This window comes from Monodelphis domestica, chromosome 5 (genome assembly GCF_027887165.1).
Source record: "Monodelphis domestica isolate mMonDom1 chromosome 5, mMonDom1.pri, whole genome shotgun sequence".
NCBI lineage: Eukaryota > Metazoa > Chordata > Mammalia > Didelphimorphia > Didelphidae > Monodelphis > Monodelphis domestica.
The window spans coordinates 101,002,487-101,017,448 of NC_077231.1; the positions used below are offsets into that span (position 1 = coordinate 101,002,487).

Genomic DNA, 14,962 nt, shown 5'->3' on the forward strand with positions numbered 1-14,962 from the left:
TTTTCCCTGAAGTGGAGTCCTGGGTTCTAGTCCATGCTCTGACACTGGGTAATAGTGTATGTAACAAAAGTAAAATTAGCCCCATTTGGGGGATGAAGAGACTGAGCCATAAACGCATAATGTGACTGGGCTCTTTTGTAGGGAATTTCATTTTTTCCATTATTAGAATCACTGGATATCCATTTCCCCTGACTGTCTTCTCCCTGCATGTTTCATAAGGGTCTAAGTCCCAGGTTTTTCTGTGATTTTTCACAGCCTCGTTGGCCCCTTTCTTTTCTTCTTTTCCTTTTTTCTTCCCAATTACATGTAATAACAAATTTCTACATAGGTTTTCCAAAATCCTATGATCCAAATTGTCTCCTCCCTCTCTCCCCTGGAGCTGACAAACAATTTGATCTGGATTATACATGTATTATCACGCAAAACATATTTCCCTATTACTCATCTTTTGTAAGTGAATAATCTTATGAAACCCAAAAACCCCAAAACTATACCCAAATAAACAAGTGAGTCCACTTTCATCTGCATCCCTCCTTCTAACAGTTCTTTCTCTGGAGGTGAATAACAGTCTTTGACCCAAGTCTCTCAGAGTGACTCTCCTTGTATGACTGTTAGTCTATCACAGTTGATCGGCCCACATATTGTAGTTACTGTGTACCATGTTCTCCTGGTTCTGTTCCTCTCACTCTGTTCATGTTCATGGAGATCTTTCCAGCCCTTTCTGAAATCCTCCTGTTCATCCTTCCTTACAGCACAACAGTATTCTATCACCACCATAGACCACAGTTTGTTCAGCCAGTCCCCAATGGAGGGATGTCCCTTTAGTTTCCAATTCTTTGGACCATAAAAAGAGCAGCCATAAATGTTTTTGGACAAGTAGGTCCTTTCCCATTGGGGGGGGGGGGGGCTCTTTGGGATCCAGACCTAGTAGCCCAGCTCTATTGCTGGATCAATTAGACATTCTTTTTATAAAAACCTTTGGGCATAATTCCAAATTGCCTTCCAGAATGGTTGGATCAGTTCATAACTCCACCAACAATGCATTAGTGTCCCAATTTTGCCCACATCTCCAAAATTTATCATTTTTCTTTACTGTTATATTGGTCAATCTGATAGATGTGAGGTGGTACCCCAGAGTTGTTTTAATTTGCATTTCTTTAATCAAGAGAGATTTAGAACATTGCCTTCCTTTCTTTTGACACAGTAATACCCTCTGACTTTCATGGAGCAGCTTGTTCAGCCATCATTCCCCAACAGATGGGGTCCAGACTTTTCAAAGGAGGATTCATATAGAAAGACGCAAAAGAGAGGAATGTGTATAGAAGGGGGAGTCCAGGTCCTGCAAGGAGCCAGAAGAGATGGTCTGTGGGAGGTTCTGCTCTTTCCTCATTTCTAAGTGCCCAGCAATAGACCTTCTGAACTGGGGTCTGAGCTACTGACTTGGGAGTGATGGATAGGGCTGAACAGCTCAGATTTAGATTTAGGCAACCTAGTGTGACCTTACTCAAGTCCTTTCACTTCTGTAAAATAAAAGGATTTAGCCCAGATGATCACTAAAGATCCTCCAATGCTGAGCCCTAGAGATCCACATTGGGGTACCTGATGGCTCTTCTTCATAGCCATGGCCTTCAGCCCTCCTTCAAGCCCCCTTCCATTCCAACAAATCCCTTGTCTGTGTTCCTCAGTACCCTTTTGTACCCACATCCACCCTGGTCAGGAGTGAAAGACATAAGGTCCTTTGGAGTTTAGCAGGCTTCTTGAGGCTGCCAGCTGGAATGGATGGAAAATCCTGTTGCCATCAGAGGTCCTTTCCTTGCCCCAAGAGCAGGCTTCTACCCCCTGGCCAGCTCAGGCTCTTTCTCTTGTCTAACTTAGTAGCTAAGGGGCCTCAATTTCCCCACCTGTAAAATGGGAGTAATAATACCTCTCCCCAATATCTATTGCAGGGGAAGATGTGAGGCTTAAAAAGCCACAATGGGAAAATATCTCAGACTACCTTAGTCTCCTAGGTGAGAAGGCATGGTTATGTGGCTCTGAGGCCTTATCATTTTCTTCCCCATCATCATTATTCTCCTCTTGCCCTGCCCCCTAGTTCTTTAAGATCTGCACCTGCTTGCCCATTCCCTCCATCTCTGCATTTTGGATGACTGTACATCTTGCCTCCCACCTCCCTTTGGTATTTTGGGGTTGTTAATGCTGGAGAAACATCAGTTCCCTTCAGATCAAGTTACAATCAGGGGACAGTCAGGTAGCTCAGTGGATGGAAAGCCAGGCCTACAGATGGGTTCAAATCTGCCTTAAGACAGCTCCTAACTGTGTGACTTCGTGCAAAATTATTAAATCCCCATTTACCTAGCCCTTGCCACTCTTCTGTTTTGGAACTGATACTAATAGATTCTAGGAAAGAACTAGAAGGTAAGAGGTTGGTTGGTTGGTTTTAAGTGCACTAGTAGCCTAAGTTTTGTAGCTTTAAAAAAAAAAATTACTTCCCAATAACTCCCCCTCCCCCAATAGAACCCTCCCTTGGGGCCAAGACAAAATCAGCTGGAATTCAGGGTCTTGCTTGGGGGGGGGGGGGGGGTGGAGACAGAGGCAAAGACAGAGTAAGGGAGAAGAAAGAGAAAGAGAGAGAGAAAGAGAGAAAGAGAGGAGAAAGAGAGGAAAGAGAGAAAGAAAGAAAGAAAGAAAGAAAGAAAGAAAGAAAGAAAGAAAGAAAGAAAGAAAGAAAGAAAGAAAGAAAGAAAGAAAGAAAGAAAGAAAGAAAGAAAGAAAGAAAGAGAGAAAGAGAGAAAGGAGAAAGAAAGAGAGAGGGAGGGGGAGAGAGAGAGAAAGAAAGAAAGAAAGAAAGAAAGAAAGAAAGAAAGAAAGAAAGAAAGAAAGAAAGAAAGAAAGAAAGAAAGAAAGAAAGAAAGAAAGAAAGAAAGAAAGAAAGAAAGAAAGAAAAGAAAGAAAGAAAGAAAGAAAGAGAGAGAGAAAGAGAGAGAGAAAGAGAGAGGGAGGGAGGAAGGGAGGGAGAGAGAGAGAGAAAGAAAGAGAGAGAGAGAGAGGGGAGGGAGAGAGAGAGGGAGGGAGAGAGAAAGAGAGAGAGGAGGGAGGGATGGAGAGAGAAAGAAAGAAAGAAAGAAAGAAAGAAAGAAAGAAGAAAGAAAGAAAGAAAGAAAGAAAGAAAGAAAGAAAGAAAGAAGAAAGAAAGAAAGAAAGAAAGAAAGAAAGAAAGAAAGAAAGAAAGAAAGAAAGAAAGAAAGAAAGAAAGAAAGAAAGAAAGAAAGAAAGAAAGAAAGAAAAGAGGGAGAGAAGAGAAGAGAAGAGAAGAGAAGAGAAGAGAAGAGAAGAGAAGAGAAGAGAAGAGAAGAGAAGAGAAGAGAAGAGAAGAGAAGAGAAGAGAAGAGAAGAGAAGAGAAGAGAAGAGAAGAGAAGAGAAAAAGAAAGCTATGCCCTTAGAAACTTTTCAGTTCAATCCACATTAATACTGGTTTCTCCAACATTTTCTTAAGTCTAGACAATCAACAAAACAATAAAGCAAAGCCTGACTTCGAGGTGTTTTTCCCCAGGGGTAAATACTCTCTTTAAAAAACTGAGTCAGCTCTCCCCAGTAGGGGTTCCCCACCCCCACGGGCTTCCTGCATCCATGAGAATACTGAGAGGACTTCCCAGAGGAGCTTCCTTCATTCCTCTACTCCCGACAGGTTTAACAATCTCTCCTTCCTCCCCTTCCACCTCTGGAAGAGTTATTTCCCTGGACCCAGGAATCCTTTTCATGCCTCCTCTTTTAGGTTTTCACTCCCACAGTCCTCCCGGACAGTCTCCCAAGCATTCTCTTTTATCTGATCAACCATCTTTTAAAAATCACAGTTGCTTCTCAGTGACTCCCCCCCTCCCTCTCTCCCTCCTTCCCTTCCAAAAAAAGAGTCCTCCCTGGTAACCAAGGCATCCAGTTCAGCAAAACAAAAGAAATGCAGGGAGGGAAATGGGGTGAGCTGCAATTTGAATCCAGAGCTGGCTCCTTTCTGGCCCAAAGAGAAAGAGACACTTCACCCTAAGTCCCATTTCTCTTCTCCTTTCATACTGTCCTTTTCACTGGCTCATATCAATCTGCCCACAAACATGTCCATGTCTCCTCAACCCTAAAAAAAAAGAGAGAAAAGACTAACTTCCACCCATTCCAACATAATAGAAACTTGGCACTTCAGGTCCTGCCCCATCTCTCTCCTGTTTGCAGATTTCTTTAAAAATAAAATGAAATGGAAAAGTTATGGGTCCTCTTTCATCACTCAGCCTCTTCTCATCCCCTTACAATTTGTCTTCTGCCTAGCTTTCAAGTGAACCTGCTCCCTTAGAGGTTTCTAAAGACCTACTAATGACAGGGGGGAAGAGGGGGGTTGTTGCCATCGTCCCTTGGACTGTAAGCTCTCCAGTCCTGGCCTCTCTGTCCTTTTAAACTATTTTTAAAATGTATTATTATATAATATTACAATCATATTAATAATTATTAAATATTATGTGTTATTATAAAATTATTATAAACTAAATCGTTGCAAACCTGCACATTTCTGTTGTCATAGTTTCTCTCTTGAAACTGTGTATTAAATTTAACAAACATGTAACAAATTTGCCCTTTGTGATCCCCTTTTGAATATTTTGTTTTTTTCTGTGTATCTTTTAAAATGTTTTATTAATTCTTTTTCATCTTCTTCCTTATTTCCCTACCTCCTTTCTTTTCTTCCTTCCTTCCTTCCTTCCTTCTGTCTCTCCCTCCCCCTCTTTCCGTCCATCTCTCTCTCCATCTCTGCCTGTCTGTCTCTCTGTATCGGTTACTATCCACTAACTCCCTTCCTCTCTTGTAGTAAGTATATTGTCAAGTGGGACACTGACAGCTGGCCATATTCTTACCTCTTTTCTGAGCTCCAGAATGTGATCCCTGGATCCCCCAGTCTCCCTGAGCCTTCCAAACCTAGCTCCCCTGCCCCCCACCACTCAGAACTGCTCTCTCTCCAGACCCCGAGACCTTCGTGACCATCCAGCCTTTGAACCCTTTGGTGCGTCGCCAGTGCAGTCCACAGAATCTCTCTGCAAGGACATGGTCTCCAGGAGCGGCTGTGCCTGAAGATTGCCTCCCCCAGAGGCTGGTCTGCTGTCTCTTCCCAACTGATTTCGGCTTGGTAAAACCTGACAGGGTGAGTGCTGGGAGCATCCCAGACTGTTATGATGCCAGAATGCATTTACCTCCTCCAGAAACTGCCCTTATCTCCCCACTGGTAACAACCTCTTCCCTCTTGCTGCCTCCCTTCTCCATGTCCTGGTTGGCACTGGTCTGCGAGCTCTAGGGGACCAAGACTTCAAGGTAGGTTTCCCTCCCTGTCCTACTTCACCTAGCCAAGAGCTCTCTGTCCTTCGTCCCTGGTTTGGCCTGGCCCTCCCTCCAGCCACACAGATTTGCACCCAGCAGAGGGTGTCATGGATGGGTACTGCATAGACTCTAGAGGAAACTCAGGCCCACAGAGGGGCAGGTCTTAGTCTCTGGTCACAAGAGGAGCAAGAGGCAGAGCCTAGATTTGATTCAGGGTCACTGACTTCAAGTTGAGTGCTGGCTGGGTGACAATTTGCTGGAGGTGAAAAACTGTAATTACTTCATGGTCCATGAGGTCATGAGGAGCCCGGAGCTGAACCTAGCTCCCTGGCCTCCTCCAATAAATACTACAGCAGCTTAATCATTGATTGTTGAAAGAGTTGAAGCTCAGAAGGCTTCCTGGAGGAGGTGAGTATTGAACTGAGCTTTGAAGGAAGAGCAGGAATCAGAAAGAGGAACATCATAGAATATCAGATCCGGAAGGGATCTTGGACCAGAGGATGTTAGGACACGAAATATCAGAGCTGAGAGGAAGCCTAGAATGAGGACTGTGAGTCCTAGCAGGTATATGGGAGATCGTGGAGCCCCTCTGCTTCCTTCCTGTCACACAGAATGGGCCCATTCTGAGAGCTGGGATCTCAATAGCTTTCCTCTGCAGGTCCCCTGTGGGTGTTGTTTTGCTGGTGGAACATAGAACTTTAGATATAACTTGGTCCAGCGGCTTCCATTTTGTAGATGAGGGAGCCGAGGCTCAGAGACTGGGCAGGAGTTGCCCAGAGCCATACAGCTGGTAAGCTGCAGCGTCAGAATTCGAACCTTGCTCCCCTGATCCTCATTTGGGTGCTCTTTCCATAGCGCAAGAACCAACCCCTCTGCCTCCTCCCCCCTTCCCGTTGGGTCAAAGAAAAACAGTGGCGGAGAGCCAGGGCAGGGGGCGGGAAAGTGAGGGAGAACAGACAATTACCTGCACAGGTGAGAAGATCAAAGGGGATATCGGGCTGCCTTCTGGGGCCCTTCGGTCACCCCACCCACCCCTTCCGCTGGGAGACCCCCCAGGTCAAATCGCAGCTACTGGACCAGCAATCTGGGCAGCTTGCCCAAGCTGCCAGCCTTTCCCACTGCCCCGGGGTCGAGCTAGGTGCCAACCCAGCGCCCCTGAGGCGGCTCCTAGAGGCCCCGCCCCACCCCCGGGAAAGCCAATAGAGAGGGCTGCATGCAAATGAGCCTCCTAGTCGGAGCTTATGGAAGACCGGCAAAGGGGCGTGGCCTATCGCCTCCCCCTCCCGGGAAACGTTCAGATTCATTGTTCAAAAAAAAGAAAGAATGAAAGAAAAAAAGGGGAGGAAAGAGGCATCGGCTTAGTCCAGGCGCTCACTCCCAGCCGAGTGCATGCAAGGTACTGGGGCCCGATGCGGGGATGCAGGGATGGGGGATGCAGGGATGCAGGCAGAAGTGAGCGCAAGCATGCTGGGCAGGAGGAGCCGGGATAGGGAGTAGGGAGGGCTCTGCCTGCGATAATGCTCACTCCCCGCCAGTGTCCGGAACGGATTTCTCCAGAGTGGCTTTTTAATAATTCATTGCCAATCCCAAGCCCTTTGCAAAGGTCGCTTAGCAGTGAGGGTTGCGTGTTTGCCAAGCTCTTTACTATTTGCCCCCCCAAATCAGGGCGGGGGTGGGTGGTACGCGGTGTGAAGTCAGCCTGTGGGTGACCTAGGAGGCTGGTCCTTTATCTCTTAGGAGAGGAAAGGATAGGGAGAGAGCCTTCTGCTTGCAGCCCCTGGCTGAGCGGGGAGGACAGGAAGGGGGAGAGGAACCTTCCAGCCTCGGAGATGGCCCAGTGGGAGGCAGGAGGAAAGATGGCAGGGCAGATCCTGGGGGAAGAAAGGTCCCCCGGGGAGGACGGGAGTGCATCTCTCCCCAGGACAACACTTCACCCCCTCCGGATCACTGCCTGGATGCGCCCCCTGGGATCTTGGGGAAGGAGGGTTAGCGAGGGCCACCCACCCCACCAAATCCATCAAGGGCTTGTTGGGAGTACTGAAAGAGAGCTGCTCTGGAGTCAGGAGAGGCCTGGGCTGTAATCCTGCCCTGGGACATACTAGCAGAGGGATCATGGGCAAGTCACAGAACCGCAGCCTGAGAGCTGGAAGAGACCAAGGAAAATCCCTTTGTTTGGTGGAGGAGGAAACTTAGGTTAAAGAAAACCAAGTGACTTCCCAAGGCCACACAGGTAAGGTAACTGGCTGGATTCAAACCCAGGGCTTCTGACTCCAAAGTCAATGCTCTTTCACTATAGCTTTCTACTGGGGACGACACTACCTGCACTCCTCACTTCATAGGCTTGAGGTGAGGTCAGAGCCTTATTTCCCTGGAAGAACTATGGAAGTAGAAATTATTGTTGTCCATAAATGCCTGAGCCAGCAGGGAAGTGGCCTTCCTGCCCTGGTGCCCCAAAGCTTCCTTGGGGACAGGTGACATGGTCTTGCCTATGTGTAGTTGTGTATGGGTTCACTGGGATTTGGTGGGACTGTTCTGCATCTCTGATAAAGCTCAAAAAAAATGGAGGAGAGCTCTTGAAAGTCAAGGAGAACTTGGAAGGGAAGGGGAAGGAGCAGGCTCAGTTTATAAAAGTAAACATTTGTCATCTCCCTTAATGAGGGATGCAGGAAGCAGGCTGACTCTGGAGAAAGGAGTCAGGCAAAGGGTTCTAAAGGTTTGCCTGCTCTCTGTGGCTTGCAAATTATCGTCACTGAAGGCTTTGTTGGCCAAGGACCCTGCCTATTATAGCAATCTGGAATAACAGTGAAGAAAGTGAAGAAAGAAGTGAGGGAGTGGAGCTGCTGGATGGGAAATCCAACTCCAGTGCTACCAGCTCTGTGGGACTTGAGGCTCTTGGGACCTCAGTTTCCTCCTGTGTAAAAAAATGAAGGAGTTGTGGGGGGTACCTAATACCTAATATTCCTTCCAGCTCGGATATTCTCTTTCTGTCCCTCTGTGTTCTAAGCTCCCTCTCAGCCCTGACACTCCAAGATCTGTCTAGCATTAATCTCTGTTCTAAGGTCCTTTCAGCCTCTGACATCCTGTGGTTCTGTAGTGGGAAGTTTCCTTCCACAGACCCTTAACTTCCAAAGAGACTCCAGATCTAAATGGCTCCTACAAAGCTGTGCAAGTTCAGGAATGTGAGGAGAGTCCTCCCACTTGGGTCTGGACTGAATCTGTCTCTCTCCTCTGGAGCCATCCTTTGATTCTGCATTACAGCCCAGAAGTGAGCCAGGTTGGAGGTTCTCTCAGGCTAGAATGGCTTTGAGTTTGGACCTCACTTGTCCTAGGACAAAAGGAGCTAAGTAGTAAAAGCTTCCCCACTTGCCCCTAAGTGGCTGGCTGCCAAGTGTAGATTTTTGCTCTTTTTTGAACCTAGTGTTTCATGAAGCTGCCTTCTAAGTCATGGAAAGGCTGTGATTTGCATTGGCCAAGGTTATCCGGTGGTGGATGGTTCAATGGATGGCCCATTGTGTGTATATGGTATGGGGGGGTGTGTGTGTACATGGGCTAATGGAAGGAGAGGGCTTGGGATCTGATACATGTGCCATCTTCGTTCTTTCCTATTTTATTTTAGGTGCCCACCAGTGAGTGGGTCCCATCCTGGGAGCAGCCCTGGCTTGACCTTTTCCATGATGGAGAAGGTGACAGGTAATGTCCCCCCGTGTGGGCACTTTGAGGCCGACGTCTTTGCAAGGAGTTACTGCCAGAATTGTTCCGAGGTCCAGGAGGCTCACTGTGAGCCCAGCACACAGCAGGTAAGCCAGCCCCATCAAGGCAACCAGGTGAGAAGGGCTGGGGAGGGAATTGGGGCAGCTGACTGAGGCAAAAGATCAGGATTTCAGCCTGGACCTATCATTTATGTACAATGAGATCTTGGGCAAGTCCATTCTCCCATTTGAGTTTTCTCATTTGCAAAAGGGATTAGGTGATCATGGAACCTTGAAAAAATTAGAAAGAAGTTGGAGCAGGGCAGCAAGTGTCAAGAATGCCCCAGGATCTCTCTGCTGTGCTTGGGGGTCACATTTGGAAACAAATACACAAGTTGTAGGCAAAATGTCCTTGGAGAAGAGAAATTAATGTGGCTCAAGACAAATAGTTTCAAAGAACAGTAAATGGAAAGAAATTGCTCCTTTTTAGAAGGTCACAGCTAGTTCACAGTGGGAGCTTCTTCAAAGCCCAGGAAGTAGCTACAGGATGGGCACAGGAAAGCCCAGTAAGTTTGTATGGGCTTCCTGGGAAGACTCCAGCTTCTATGGAACCCTGAGCAGGCCTGTACCACCCTAGGGTCTCAGCAATGCACATCCAATAGGTCTTCTGTTAAGTACCTTCTCCATGGGTGCAAGGCACTGTGCTCCAAGCCAGGGATGCTGAGATTAAAACATGCCACAGCCCTGCTAGCATAGATGTAGGAGAAGAGTGGGAGAAGGTAGAGACACACAGGTGATGGAAGGATCCAACCTGTGGGCCCTGGGGAAATCTGAGGAGCCCTCTAGAGAAATTTCAGCTGAAGTTCCAGATGGAAATCCGGAAATCTGCACAGAGAAGGTGACATCTAACGAGGATCGTGAGAGCTCCAGGGGTGGAGGAGGGCTCACTCCAGCCAGGGAGGGGTGACCTGGGCTAATGCTTGAAGGGAGGAAATGGCAAGCTGAGGTTAGGAAATAAGCAAAGTCAGCTGGTTGGATGTGGAGCATAAAAGAGAATAAGACTTCATGGAATTCCAGGATCGAAGAGCAGCTCGAGAAATCCTACTCTAACCCTCTGGGCTAAGTTGCTGCCCTCTAGACCAAAAAGGAGATGTAGGTACGGAGCAGGGAGGGAAACTGAGTTTGAATCATGGGGCTGCCCAGGGAATGGTCGCTCTCCCTGGCAATTCTTTGCCTCTCTGGGTAGGAGGGTTGATGGAGAGAGGCGAAGGCAGCCGAGAAGCCCGGCTCTTGGAGAACTAGGTCACGGCCCTAGAAGAAGGGCTCCGGGTTGTTCCTGGGGGAAGGGAGGGGAGAGGCCTGGGGTGCCAAATCAGTGAGAAAGAACTGAAGGTCAGGTTGGGCATGGCTGGGGGCAGGGCAGAGGAGAAGAAAGGAGGGATGTGAGTGCCGTGGGGCACAACAAAGGCCTGACCATTTGACTTGGCCAACGCTGGGAGAGCTGGGCATTTGGTTAACCTCCCCTCTGGCCTCTGGGGCCCTCCTCTGATTCTGATCTGGCTCTGGGTTAGGACAAAGCGTATCCGTATCCGGGGCTGGGTCCTTGTGCCCTCCTCCTCACACTGGGAAGGCCTGCATGGGGGGCCTGTGGCTCCCATCTCTCGGTCAGCCTCCAGCAGAATAAAGGCCAGAGGAGAGTCTGGCATCGGCCTCCCCTTGCGTGCAGCCCAGGGAGGCCAGTGGCTCTGTCTCCAAAGGGAGCTGCAGTGTGTGCATCCCTGGGCCCCTCTCCCTGCTCCCTGGGGCTCTCGAGTGAGCTCGGCAGGTGTCAAGTTCCTGCCGGTTTCATTTGCGGCATTGTTCTTGGCCCGGCTCCGGCTTATGAAAGAGTAATGAGGGCCCCTCACTCCCTCCTGGCCAGCCCCTCTAGGGTTACTGCTGCCTCTGTTGGGGCTGGGAGTAAGGGCTCCAGTGTGGGGGCCTGAGCGCCGTGCCCCTGGGGGGACAAGGGTGCTGACAGACGCCCTGCCCTGCCCTGCCCTGCCCGGAGCCCTCCAGCCCATCTTCACCACCAAGGTAACCAGAGAAGGGGCGGGACAGGGATGGGAGGCACGGGGAGGGCTCTTCCCCCACTCTCCGAGAGGGCTTGGGACATGATGGGGGAGCTGGGGGGGAAGGGGGGCGGCACCATCCTAGAGGTGATGAACATCGGTTCTCCCTGGCTGATCCCAGAGCTGCCACAGCTCAGCCATCGCCCTGCCCAGGGCCCAAAGAGAGGAGACGGCTGGACAGGAGGGCAGAGGAGGCCCCGGGCTCCCAGCCTCCATCCAGGCCCTTCATCCAGATCAGAGGCACCTCTAGCCCCAGTGCTTGCCCTTCCCCATCCCCTTTCCTCTCCTCTTCTTCCATTGTTTTCCTTTCTGGCTTATTTCCATTCCCTTTCTATTGCCTCTACTCCCCAGCCACTGTTCGTGACCTTTGGCCGGTCATGCCTCATCCCTAGGCCTTGGTTTGCATCTCTGTTTCATGAGAGAGCTGTACTAGAGCAGGGGTTCTCAGCTGGGGCCTCTGAACCTATTTGTCAAATGCCTTAAAGAACCGTATTTCCATACCATTGATTTCCCCTGCCCTCTATGTCCTTTATTTAATGCCTTTAAAAACGTGATTCTGTGAAGGGTTAGATGGGTTCACCAGAGGCCCCAGAATCAGAAAAGGGGGGGAGCCCCCAGACTAGACAAGTTCCAAGATTCCTTCTGGCTCTTGCCATTTCGGTGCTCTCAGGTTCGGTGCTCCAACCCCTTCCAGCTCAGGCAAAATGTATTTTGACATTCTACATGCTAAGGCCCCTCCCAGACTCAACATTCCAGTATATATAGCTCAAGAGTCTACGTATTAGTATTCTAAGATCCCTTGTTCTCACGTTCTCTGTTTTAATGTCCTTCCCAATTTTCACCTTCTATGTTCTTTGGCTCCTCTCAACTCCCATATTCTAATTTCTTTTGTAGCTCTAACACTACATTTTAGACTTCTTCCTAGCTCAGACATTTTAGGGCAACATTCCTCCTAGATCTGATATTTGAGGTCCTAAGATTCCCTCCCAGTTATGATTGAGTTCCCTCAACTCCAATATTCTATGACTAATGTTCTGTGTGCTAAGATTCCTCCCAGTTCTAACACTCTTTGTGTTTGATATATTACACTCTAAAGTTCATGTTGGAACTAACATTCTTTTAAGCTTCTCAATATTCCATTCCCTTAGGTCCCTCCCACCTCTGATATCTATGTTGTAAGGTCCAATTTAGTTCTCATATCTGGTATTCTATCATTATGAGATTCCCCTTTCCCTAATATGACATATTCCATGTTCTAAGATCTTTCTTGGTTCTGACATCCTACATGCCAACATTCTGTGTTCTAAGATCTCTTTCAACTCTGTTCTACATTACTAAAATTCTGTTTTGAAGTCCCTCCCCACCTGTCCCAGGTTCTAAAGTCCTTTCCAGATCTGATATTCCCTGTTCTAAGCTCCCTCCCACCTCTGACATTCTTTGTTCTTAACTTCCTCCCAGCCCTGACATTCCCTGTTCTAAGCCCCCTCCCAGCTCTGACATTCTCTGTTCTAAACTCCCTCCCAGCTCTGACATTCCCTGTTCTAAGGCCCCTCCCAGCTCTGACATTCCCTGTTCTAAGGTCCCTCCCAGCTCTGACATTCCCTGTTCTAAGCTCTCTCCCAGCTCTGACATTCCCTGTTCTAAGATCCCTCCCAGTCCTGACATTCCCTGTTCTAAGATCCCTTCCAGCTCTGACATTCTCTGTTCTAAGCTCCCTCCCAGCTCTGACATTCCCTGTTCTAAGCTCCCTCCCAGCTCTGACATTCCCTGTTCTAAGCTCCCTCCCAGCCCTGACATTCCCTGTTCTAAGCTCTCTCCCAGCTCTGACATTCCCTGTTCTAAGCTCCCTCCCAACTCTGACATTCCCTGTTCTAAGGCCCCTCCCAGCCCTGACATTCCCTGTTCTAAGCTCTCTCCCAGCTCTGACATTCCCTGTTCTAAGGTCCCTCCCAGCTCTGACATTCCCTGTTCTAAGCTCTCTCCCAGCTCTGACATTCCCTGTTCTAAGCTCCCTCCCAGCTCTGACATTCCCTGTTCTAAGCTCTCTCCCAGCTCTGACATTCCCTGTTCTAAGCTCCTTCCCAGCTCTGACATTCTGAAGTCCTATGAGCCTTCTCTTCCCTGTTCTCTCCTTCCATCCTTCTTCCTTCTCTTAGACCTTGCCTCCTCCTAAAGTTCTCCTCCACCTCTCACACATCTGCCCACCCATAAGAGCAGGCCAGCATAGATTACTAGGCTCACTACAGGCATCTCCTTGGCTGACGGTTCGTAAGAGGCATCGAGGCAGAAAGCACCTCCAGTCCAAGCTTCTCGCTCCGCAGAGAGGGGAAGACCCTTTCCAAAAGTCGCCTGGCTCCTCTCTGCTCTCTCACACTCAGGTTATCCCAGAGGTCTCTCCCAGCTCTCCATGCCATTATATACACTTCCATATCTACTCCATAGGCACGTAGCCGCGGACACACACAGGCACAGCCCAATGTCCATGAGTCTTCATTGGAGGCTGGCTCTGGATGTTAGCCGGTAGCCAGGTTCTTTCTTGAAATTGAAATTTGAGACCTTCTAGAGATTCCCTGAAACCTCTGGAAGCAGGGGATCGTCCCTGCCCCTTCTCCCCAAGCATTCCTGCATACCCTTGCACACACACGGCTGCACGCGCACACACGCACACACGCACACACACACACACACACACGCACACACACATGCACACATGCTTGTGGAAGAGGAGGGGGCCCCCACATAGGGATACCGCCCTCTGCATTCTCAGGTGCTTCTCTCCTCTTCCAGGAGATCGGGGGACCTCTGGGGGCCGAGGCGTCTTACTGTGACCTGCAGCAAGCTTCCCCCTACCCCAACGACACCCTCTGCATCTTGGTCCCCAGCTGTGAGTTGGTGGTGGCCGCTGGTCGTGGGCAAAGGTCTGAGAGGTAGGTCCTGGTCCAGAGATCTGCGTCACCTTCTGTGTTGGGGTTGGGATGGGGGAAGTGGAAGGCTCTGTGTGTGGCTGGTCCTGAGAAGTCTTCACTTGAACCCTTCACCCCTGGCTAGCTACTCCAGCAGACTCTGGAGAAAGGCCCAGCCTTGAAGGTGAGGCACTTCTAGGTCTCCCCACCCAAAGGGCTCTGGGAAGCCCTCTTGGCCCTTGCCTCTGGCCAGATTCCCAAGGGTCCGTGCCTCTCCCTGCCTCACCTCTGCCACCATTCACCAGCACGTCTTTCTCCTTGCCTACTCCCCCGTGAGAAGAGGCGGACACAGTCCAGAGCTTGGAGTTCCCAGACCTGGCTCCCAATCCTGCCCTTATACTTACTAGCTGGCCCTCCTAAACCTCAGGTAGGGAACGGAGAGAATACTCTCCGGAGGCTCACAGTCGCACTAAGGGCGAGGACTTTGTGGCTCTAAAACGCTTCAGAGGCCCCACGGGGGACTTCAGAGATCCGTGATGATTTCCTCAGAGTAGATCTTCTCTAGATGTTCTTCCTGAGGGATGGTGGCCAGAAAGATTCATTCTCTGGTGACATTCTGAAGGAGCTAGGCGGTGTGATGGAATAGATAGGGCCCTGGACTGGAGCCCAGAGGACCTGGGTTCAAATCCTGAATCGGTCACTAGCTATGTGGCCTTAGGGCAAGTCTCTTACCTTCCGATTCCTCGACTGTGAAATCAGGGAAAGGGAAGGAGATTCAGTGGCCTCTTATGCTCCATTCCCGCTTCAGAGCGACGGTCCTCCTCTAAGTTGATCCCAAAATCACAGGTACATCCCTCATCACTGGCCTTTTTAAACTGGGTGGGACCTTCCTGAGCCACTACCATTGGGCAC

The 14,962-nt window shown here is 49.4% G+C and overlaps 1 protein-coding gene across 5 annotated transcripts in view; it reads left to right on the forward strand.

Moving 5' to 3' along the window:
* Positions 1-4,862: 4,862 nt before the first annotated feature.
* The window catches only part of TRIOBP (TRIO and F-actin binding protein), an 81,340-nt gene continuing 71,240 nt past the window's right edge, over positions 4,863-14,962 (forward strand). For 2 of the 5 annotated variants that reach the window (XM_007503465.3, XM_007503466.3), the window contains exons 1-3: positions 6,644-6,743; positions 8,964-9,144; positions 13,935-14,074. In XM_007503465.3, coding sequence (XP_007503527.2) covers positions 9,019-9,144; positions 13,935-14,074 — 266 coding nt within the window. In that variant the 5' untranslated portion in view covers positions 6,644-6,743; positions 8,964-9,018. Of the gene's footprint in view, positions 5,175-6,642; positions 6,744-8,963; positions 9,145-13,934; positions 14,075-14,962 lie in introns of those variants that run through there. The other 3 variants (XM_056798904.1, XM_007503463.3, XM_056798905.1) reach the window with 3 other exon arrangements.